The 10,223-nt window shown below is 39.7% G+C and overlaps 1 protein-coding gene across 1 annotated transcript; it reads right to left on the bottom strand.

Annotated features, from left to right (window-relative positions):
• Positions 1-491: 491 nt before the first annotated feature.
• Positions 492-1,838, bottom strand: LOC129457435 (uncharacterized). The gene is made up of 4 exons (XM_055232554.1): positions 1,686-1,838; positions 1,435-1,593; positions 899-994; positions 492-779 (listed from the first exon to the last, which is right to left on the bottom strand). The coding sequence occupies exons 1-4, from the start codon at positions 1,806-1,808 to the stop codon at positions 492-494; spliced, it is 666 nt and encodes a 221-aa protein (XP_055088529.1). The 5' UTR covers positions 1,809-1,838.
• Positions 1,839-10,223: the final 8,385 nt, after the last annotated feature.

Raw genomic sequence — 10,223 nt, 5'->3', positions numbered from 1 at the left:
ATAACCAGCTGAAGTAACAAACTTTATTAACAATGTACAAATTATTGTACATGAAATGCACATTCAACTGTATATTTGAACAATATAAAATGTTACATTTGTGCATATGCTCTGTAACTTACACTGTCCAAGCTGAAACCCTAAAATACTTTTATCTATTGAAAAGTAATATAAATTTTACAAATTCTTCGAACAAAGGAATGCAATTTCACAATAAGTGTGTCTTATTTTAGTAACTTTTTCTTACAGTGCCTTAACATGTAGAATAGAGTGTCACTGAAGATGTAATCAAGCTTAAAAATGAAGCTCTTATGGTGCGTTCACACCGATGCGTCAGGTGCGTCGAGTTTACATGTAAAGTCAATGGTGGACGAGCATCTTGCCACGCTGCGTTTAAGATGCGGATCCACCATTGACTTTACATGTAAACTCGACGCACCTGACGCGCCGGTGTGAACGCACCTTCTGTCTAAGGACTTTAGACTAAGAGCTTAGTTTTTAAGCTTCTCACTCGCTGGAGCAGGTAGAGTCAGTTCCATGAAAATGGTGTTGGATAGCTTCAAATGTGGTACCTGTGCTCCTTTGGTCCATAAAGAAGTCCAAAAAGGTAGGCACAGGCAGTAAGGAAGGTCTGGCAGATCAGCAAGAATGATGTCCTCTTCTAACACAATGTCAATGTTGACAACAGTGGGCTCTGAAGCAGGTCCATTGGAGTCTTCCAGAACAGCAAGGATTTCCACCTTCACACCTTTGGTGGACCTCTCAACTGGATCTGTGTCCTGTTAAAAAAAAGGATTATAAAATAAATATCTATCTCTCAATAACAGTTATAGCAACCAGTAATTATTTTAAATATTTGAAATCAATTAAGGCATAATTTGTGTGAACTTTAACTCACCAGGCAGGTCAAAAACAGTTTGCTCTCTGTGTCCCGAACAAATATGGGTAATCCTTCAAGAGAAATGGTTCGCCGATGCTGGACAATGTTTGACATCTAAAACACAAATGAATAATAAATGAGAGCCAGTCAGTCCCAATTCTCAATTGACTATTACAATAATTGTTATTTTAAGTTCAGGCCTATGCCTCTTCTATTATGTGAACAAATAAATTACATTTATGAAAGCTTACTTATATAAACAGGCAAATGTTTATTTGATTTATTTGGTATTTTTCAGGTTTTTTTTTATATACATTTGATTTAAATTACTTATTGTTCTAAAATTGACATTATTTAGTTTTGGGGCTGGGATAGATTATTTGGTTTATTGATAATCATGGTTAAACATTATTTCCTTAACTCTGTATTTTTATTTATAGAGAAAGTGTGCACACCCTCATACAGATTAGTTTATCACTGAGTGTTTATGACAGATCATCTAAAATATAAACTATAATTCAAAAATGTCTTACTATAGATAAAAAGTGAATTACCTGATTGTCAAACCTCTGTAGGAGAAGATCAATTTCATTGTTGAAAGCTCCTTTTCTGGCCCGGAACAGTTTAATCGGTTGAATAGAGTAAGTATCAAGGGCAGTCATGAAGGTCTCCAACAGGTCCTTAGTGGTAATGCGCATAAACTCTGCACAGATCTTACACACATACAAGAAAAAAACCAACAAAAACACAGTATTAAGGATCTATACTCTAAGCACAAATTGTGTGAATGTGAAAACATCTTTACCTGTTCTTTCAAGAAGAGAGCTGGCCATCTCTCCTGTACTTCCTTGACCAAAGGCTGCATCTCCACGATTTCCTTTCTCCTCAGCGAAAATGTGAGGTCCATCTTTTGTCTGATCAGAGCCATGTCCTTCCCCCTCTTCTTTAATTCGTCCACCAAGAGGCATCACTCTTGTTCTAAAGAAGAATCATCATAGTTTTCTGGATGTTGAGGGATAAAGTTAACTTCACCACGTTTTGGTTTCTTTAAAATGAATCTATTGGGGTCACTGTCATCTCCTCTCCCTCTTTTCGATTGACTGCAACCTCATTACAGCCAGCCTCACGCAGTTTGGAGCGGTAGTTGCCAAGCTTACACTTAATACTTTTGTCCCATCCAGCATATCCTGAGCCACTTCCTGGTTCCTTCAGGCAAGGATATTTGACAACCAATCCAGCTGCAACAGATGTCATTTTATTCTAATTGACTGTTTTTGAAATATTGTCCATCTCTAAAAGATTCATATCGGCCTACTTCATCACTTTCCCCAAAAAACAATTTCTCATAAAAAAAAATCTTGTTTCAATAAACTCTCCAAAATGTCAATAAGTGAGACATACACAAATGTATTCCTTTTAGTTGTTTTGTAGGTGTACTCTGTAGGTGTGATTATAGGGAAGTGATCCCTAAAGTAGACATTTCTCTTGTAATCAGAAGATAAGGTACCTTTTGGATCAGTGAATACAATTAATGGATTGGTTTTAAAAAATGCATCAATGATATTTTTAACTACACCATCATCTACCTTAATATTCTGCTGAGCAAGCACGTCCTTAAATCTTTGAATTGAATGAAATTTAGAAAAGTTTAAAATTTCATTAATTTCTTCAATAATCTTTTGCTGTGAACTTTTTGAAACATGCAACAGTGTTTGCATACACAAAAAAAGGCGAGCGGCTTTGTGTTCAAGAGACACATAATTTACACAGTCATTGTCCTCTGTCTCATTTGAAAGTAGACCTGAATCACTTTGTAAAGTCTGTCTCCTCAGACGTATCTACAGGCTGCTCAGAGGAGGTACTTTCAGGATTATGATCATGAGATAGTCCTCTAAGACAATTTTTTATATCCTTTGAGTTTCTGTGCTTCTTGCTTATGTGGGCACTAAATGTTCTTGAATTGTTAGTGGCAAAATCACAATGTTGGAATGGACAGCACACAGTCTCTTTCTCTTTTAAGTGTCTCAGGAGATGAGAAATATAGGCGTTTTGTGAGCAAATATCCTTAAATTCACATAAATCACAAAAGAAGGTGAATATGTCCTGCCTTTTCACAGTCCTATTGTGTGATCTGCTGAGATGAGATCTTAATGCACCTGTTGTCTTGAATGTGCAAACGCAGTGAATGCAGGGCCAATGAAATCCTCTTCTGTGCCGAAGTTGATGATGCCTTAGTAGAACGTCTTGTCTTGAACCCACAAAATTGCAGAAACGGCACTTCATACAACAGCTGGAATGAGAAGTGACAATATAAATGGTAGTCATGCAAGTCTTCCACTGTGTCAAATGCCCTCCCATCCCCCTGTATCCCTTTGGTGTCCCCCGTAACTGACCAAGTTTTATGTTAATTGGACAAAATTTTAATGTACGTGTGTATAATACAATATAATGTATTAATATTATTATATAATAAATTATATAGACACACATATATTTTAATTTATATATTGACAGAATTTTGCCATTTATCTACCATTCTTACAATGATCCACCATATAATTTGTCTAAATTATACATGCACAGCACTATCAAATAAACAGATGTCACTGAATGTGCAATCTTATTTTGTACATGGTTTTTAAGAAGCAGAGATCAAATCGTACTCTAAAATGGGTAATTAATAACCTTGGAAATTAGATCTTGACAAGTTCCTTTTATATTATAAAGTCTGCATTAACAGTACACTTAAGATACGCAATCACATTTCACACGAAATTACCGAAAAAGTAACCGGGAGCGTGAATATAAGTGCGGCCGGGAAAACCCTCTCTGTTGGTGCGTTCACACCGGGGCGTCAGGAGTGTCGAGTTTACATGCAAAGTCTATGGTGGACGCGGGTCTTGGCAGCCCTGCATTTTTGCGGCGCGTTTTCAAGCGTCAGAGCGGCACGAATCTAGCGTTGAGGCGCGCGACTGAGTGTTCATGCGTGGATGCTCTGTGTCCACCACGTTAGACACCAGAGTTGACAAAGCAGAACTTTTGGCATCAGAAACGACGCTGCAGTGATTTATCATTAACCAGAAAAAGTAGAAAGACATCAGCTACAAACTAGAAGCATCTTGCTATCATAAAGGCTAGGCACAGACCCAGACACGTTGTACACGTTATGTAATAAATACACTTTCTCAACCTGGTCTGCATGGTTCACAAAGATACAGGAAAAACAAAACAGTCACAGAACGCAACGGACGCTCTGACCGCGCGTCAGACTGAAGGTACGTTCACACCGGTGCGTCAGGTGCGTCAGTCAATGGTGGACGCGCGTCTTGGCCACGCTGCGTTTAACACGCGCGTCCACCATTGACTTTACATGTGAACGCGACGCACCTGACGCACCGGTGTGAACGTACCGTAATTTGTCCTCAAATGCAAAGGCTCCAACTAGAAGCGTCACACACACGGGCAGGAGCTCGTCTGACTTCCGCCACGCTGGGGTCACCTTACGTTTACCGAGTGTTGGTGACTTTTTACGGGTGCCAACCACCAAAACCAACCCATCTGTTCAGACCCTAGTGTCTGACGCAATAATAATGCAAAAAGTATTTGCATTACCTATGCGATGTCTTTATTTTGCTCTGGGGAAAACCATGTGCTCCCGCCCGGCGGACAGGTCGCTAACTTAAAAAATAGCATCGGGTCAACGCTAAAATGAAACGCAGATACAAACTCCGCAGCAGCTCGCAACCACAGTTAGCTTCAAACAGCATTTTCACGTGGATAGCTTTGCTAGCTGTTGCGCATTACTATGCTATCCCTGAAAATTGATGAACAAATGGGCTAGAATTGGTGACCAGTATTTATTGGTTATACGACTTAAGTAAATACATTATATGAAAGTAATAAAATAAATGTTGATTAGATTAAAAAGTTATACCATTCTACCATGCGGATTAGAAGAAATATATTAACTAGCAAGAATAAAGGGAACACAATATAACTATTTCCCCAAATCATTGGTTTGGTTGTACTATTCATTAAAAACTATCAAACGCAAACGTTTCACGATATATAATGAGTCAAACTGAAGCCACACTTGAGCTTTCTGTACCAGCTAAGTGCATTTTTTTTACAATTATAACATGCACAATCACACTATCAGAATGCATAGAGTGTACAGCCTGCTGGTCAGTCCCTGCTGTTTTGTCTGTGTTGTCAGCGTGATGTAAGAGACCTAAAATGGCTGCCACTCTGGCTGCTCTGATAACATTCACACATTCATTAGTTCCATGGCGGACAGACATTGTACTACAGAAAACCCATGTCAGGAGATGTCAGGAGATGTCACTTGATGCACAGAGCTAAATTACCGTGTGAATACTACCCATGGAGGGTTTTAGCATGATACAGAGGACAGGAGGGTCAAAGCGCATGGGAAGACCTGTCATTGCCTAAATCAACTCATCTACAGTTCTGTAATGTACATTTTTGTCAGTTTTCGTGAAAACTATGTACATTTGCAGCTTTGTGTTAAAAAATAATGACAACTGAACGTGTGCTTCCTCCAGGGGCTACTGCCATTTCAAGTATTAAGTGACATCACACAGGATTGCCCTGATTACAGCCAGGTGTTTTTGATTACAAACACCTGTCCGCAAGGGCGGAGTTTGAAGTGCGGATGTTAGGATGTTAGACCAGTCACAGTGTTCCTTATACCCCTAGAACAGTGGTTCTTAACCTGGGTTCGATCGAACCCTAGGCTTTCGGTGAGTCAGTCTCAGGGGTTCGGCGGAGGTCAAGACACGCACCCGACTCATATGATCAGCAGACTGCGAGCGTCTCCAGACGTTGGCCCAATTCAACAAATGTACCCTTTGATGTGTCTATCGAAGTACCTGCCCAACTTAAATGAGCCGTTTGAACACTGCTCACACGTCACAGACCCAGCTCACAGTCCTGCGTAAAGACACAGCCCTAATTTTCAGACGCTGTGCGCAGGAGGATCAGGAGTAACTTTTGCTCGTCCCTCATGATGCGCTAAAAAGCTTGTCTGTAGATGTATAATGAAAATCCTGATAGGAAATCGCCACAGAAATCTATTTGATGTAGTAACAAGTTTATTATATCTGTGATAGATCCGCTCTTGTCTCCGCAATGACGTATCACGTATAACACATCAGACATGTCGCCCAAAAGTAGAGCCACAAGCGAGTGAAAATGAGCCAAAACAAAAGTCTTTGGAGAGCTTTTTAACAAAGGGGGAAAGGCCAACTGAGGAGCCAGAAGAGGAGACTGCGACCTCCAAGAAAAAGGAGGTTAAATTTAAGAGACAATACCAGGAGTCCTACTTAAATATGGGTTTGTCGCTACAGGTGATTCTCACACAGAGTCCGCTCTGCGTAACATGCGGAAAAAGCAATGAAACCTTCAAAACTGCTTTGGCACATAGAGACTAAGTACCTAGGATTAAAAGATAAGACTTTAGAGTTTTTTGAAAGAAACTGTGGAGCAGACTAAACATAATCACACTGCGGGTATCATTGTCTCTCATCACTCCTCGATGGGTCCACTTTAGAGGTAAGATCGGGCCAAAAAAATCCAGCCCGACCCGACCCAGGCCCGCGGGTATTAAAGCCCGACCCAGCCCGAGCCCGACCAATTAACTTGATTTGCAGGCCCGAGCCCGAAGCAAACCCGAAATTTCATATTTTATTTGTGAGGATAAATAAAAAAAATAAAGAACCAAACAAAGTTAAACATGCGTAAAAATAAGCCTACTAATAAAAAACCTTCGCCACTAACTACTGAAAATGGTCTAAGGTCCTGACAGCAAAAGTCCACGCACTTGTCTGTGATGTCCTGCTTAGCACGAAGAGGTGCGGTCTTTGGGACAAATGATAATATAGATGTTTGACGATCATCACTTTTGCCAGTACAGCTGTTTAAATGTCTGCTCAGCGTCGAGGTGCCAGTCTTTTTGCTCTCGTATGAAAGCAAAGCGCCACATTGACTACATTCAGCGAAGCCAACCTTCAACAATCAATTTGAAGCATTTCCACACCTCACTCTTGCCGGTGCGTGTTTGCCTTTTCAGTTCCCCTGTCTTTAGTTTATCCTTTACTTCTTGCTGCTCCATATCAGCGATACCAGGTCAAAATAGATGCGGACTTGCGGAGGGGAAGAGGGGGCGTTCACGTGCGCAGAGTATGCTCTGGCTCTGCGGCTCCTGTTTAGTAGTTAAATAGCAATTACCTTACAGCGCCTTCTCTGTTTTATCCAAATTATTATTTTTATAACAAGTATTCCTAAGTTTAGTATCCACACATTGTTTTAGTATACATTTTTATAAACATATATTTATTTAAAAAAAAGTCAGGTAGAGAGAAGCCCGAGCCCGACCCGACCCGAACGTAATGATTGACATTTTAGGCCCGACCCGGCCCGAAATTCGGGTCGGCTCGGGTTCGGGCTCGGGCTTAAGATCTTATCTCTAGTCCACTTCATCCCAAAGACACAAGCGCAGGGCTCCCTCTGATGCAGCGGTTTGGTGAGTTGTATTTTTTATGCACTTAACTTATTTTTGCCATATTTATCTGCCACGTGTCGAAGGCTTGTCCGTGAAAATAAAACCTACATTATTCTGTTGCATTATTATTATAATTATATACTATGTTATCTTCATTTTAGATATCAAAAAGTATTTGCGGCTCCCAGTGTTTTATTTTCCGTGGAAACTGGGTCCAAATGGCTCTTTGCGTGTTAAAAGTTGCCGACCCTGTAGCCTGATGGAAATTAGGTGATGGGTCTGTGTTAAAATGTTAAAAATAATAAATAGCATAAATACAATAAGTTCATTGTTGAAATACATAAGGTTAAAAATTTAAATAATTTCAGTGTGGTAGAGTTAAAAAAGGTCATGTCTTTGTAAAAGGTATATATGTAATTTGTTGTGAGTTCATGCATTTTATTGGTTTTATTCTTTGAACAGTGATGTTAATGCATGGTTCATTTTGTGCACCAGTAAAACATCCATATGTCTTGAATTTGAAAAAAAAAAAAAATATATATATATATATATATATATATATATATATATATATATATATATATATATATATATATATATATATATATATATATATATATATATATTTCAATAAAACCGGTGGGGTTCAGTACCTCCAACAAGGTTAAGAACCACTGCCCTAGAACCTGCCCCTTCTCCCCCTCACTCTCCCCTTTAGTCCTGTGGTTGTGGGCATAACATATACATACACATACAAATCAAGCTAAAATTCTTTATAGCCAAAGACTTTCAGTGCATTTTAACACAAAACTTATTAGTATTGGATCAGTATCACCATACTTGTCATTGTATTACTTGGTATCAGATCAAAACAAAAATATGTGGTATTGGTCATCTAGTAGTGTTGATACTAATTAATACTAAAATTAGTATGGGAACTTGATTCTCATTTGAGTAGGTATCAGTCCTAAAAAAGTCACATCCCTGAATAGCTTTAGTATGATCTTGAGCTGTATCAGTCTATTCCTTTGTATCAGAATCAGTTTTTTTCATTTTAGTTTTGTGACACTATGGTCTAGTAGGTGTCTAGTAGGTACAGTTTTGTTTTTGTTTTTTAAACTAAAGCCCTTTGCTTTCATACAAGAGCAGGAGGACAGCACCAGAGTGACATATTCTGAGTTTTTCCGTGGTGGACATTTTGAATAATTTATGCTCTCGGTAGTGGTCCAGGCCCCTCTCCGTCTGGGCTTCATTATGGGGGCCAGACAGGTAATAGAAACACCGTCAAGCAAAACAGTGGCAATGAGCGAGCAGTCACCAGACCCACTCGCCTCGGCCCAGGAGAGGTCCCCTGCCTGAGTAATCATATGCTGCGGGGTACAGAGCAATGGAAGCCTGCCACAAGGGCTCTCCGCAGCAGCCCACCCTAATGACAGCCTGTTGTACTGGGGAAGGCTGCAGCACAGGCCACTCAAGCTCTGGAGGAGGGGGAGGAAAGTAGGAGGAGGAGGGGGGAGGGAAAGCAGAGGTGGAGTGGTGTGAGAATGAGGTTGAAAGAAATATCACAAAAAATCCCTTTGTGTTCAATTTTAACCTGTAGATTGAGGACATTTACAGTAAGTTTTTTTTGTTTTTGTTTTTTTCCCCCCATACACTGGTTAAAGAAGTGGACTAAGTGAGTGTGACATCACTCATAGTGTTTGGATATATATATATATATATATATATATATATATATATATATATATATATATATATATATATATATATATATATATATATAAAATTTTCAGTATATAGACAGGCCTCATGTGAAAGAGCAGAACCTCTAGAACAAACTCACTCACTGAGCTGCAGAGGCTGCACTACACTGATTCATGATTAGCTGCAGGTACTGAGGTTTAGGACTTGATTCGATGCTGGTGACTTCATCCACATTGTCAAGGATTCAAATTCTGGATGACTTTCATTGAACTGGAAGACAGGTCAGAAGTTTGAAGTAAAAATCTGTTTTAGCAAAACCTGGAGACTGACACTAAGTTCAGTGTTCTCTGTCAGCAAATTTATATTTAATATTTTTCACTTTAGTACTATTATTTAAAAAGTGAAATGATTGCAACCTAATTCAAGGCCTAAGTAATCCTTCTCTCTGGAGTTTGCATATTTTCACTGTTACTGGGTGGGTTTCCTTTGGGTGAATGGGTTCTTCCTATCCACCTAGAACATGCACAATAGGTTAAATCTTCCAGCTACTCCTGAGTCCTAACCAAAACTAAGCTCAAAATCTGGCGATGGGTCCACTGCTCCTGACAGTTTACCACAGCTTTAAATTCTGGGTCAGATGCAGAGGAGACATTTCAGTGTACCATACCTTAGTTTGGAGGGGTGGACTTGTACGTGAAATGCACATCTGGAGTGCCGTAGTGCCTGAGACAGCTGACAGCGCAGTAAACAGCTCTCTAATTGGCTGATTGACAGTGAGGCTCTGAGTGTAATTAGAGGAGATGTGTGGGTGTATGTGTGTGTGTTTGAGGAGCTGATGAGGTGCCAGACTATTCTCTGTAATGAACGGCGTGTTAGCAGGAGCAGCTACTTAGTACAGCGCACACCGTGACACCTCGCAGCACTGGTTTCAGATGGGAATATAAATGTTGATTTATTAAAGTGCTTGTAATGAGACAGAAGACAAATGAAGAGCCAGAGCATGAGTTCCTGTCAACATCCGCAGCCCTCAACATTTCTATTGCTGTTGATTAGAGTGTAAATCAATGGGTAATTATGATGGCAGTTTGAGAGTCTTGGGTGAGTGTAGACCTGGTA

This window comes from Periophthalmus magnuspinnatus, chromosome 3 (assembly GCF_009829125.3).
Source record: "Periophthalmus magnuspinnatus isolate fPerMag1 chromosome 3, fPerMag1.2.pri, whole genome shotgun sequence".
Taxonomy (NCBI): Eukaryota; Metazoa; Chordata; class Actinopteri; order Gobiiformes; family Gobiidae; genus Periophthalmus; species Periophthalmus magnuspinnatus.
This window is presented reverse-complemented; position numbering and strand designations above follow the sequence as displayed.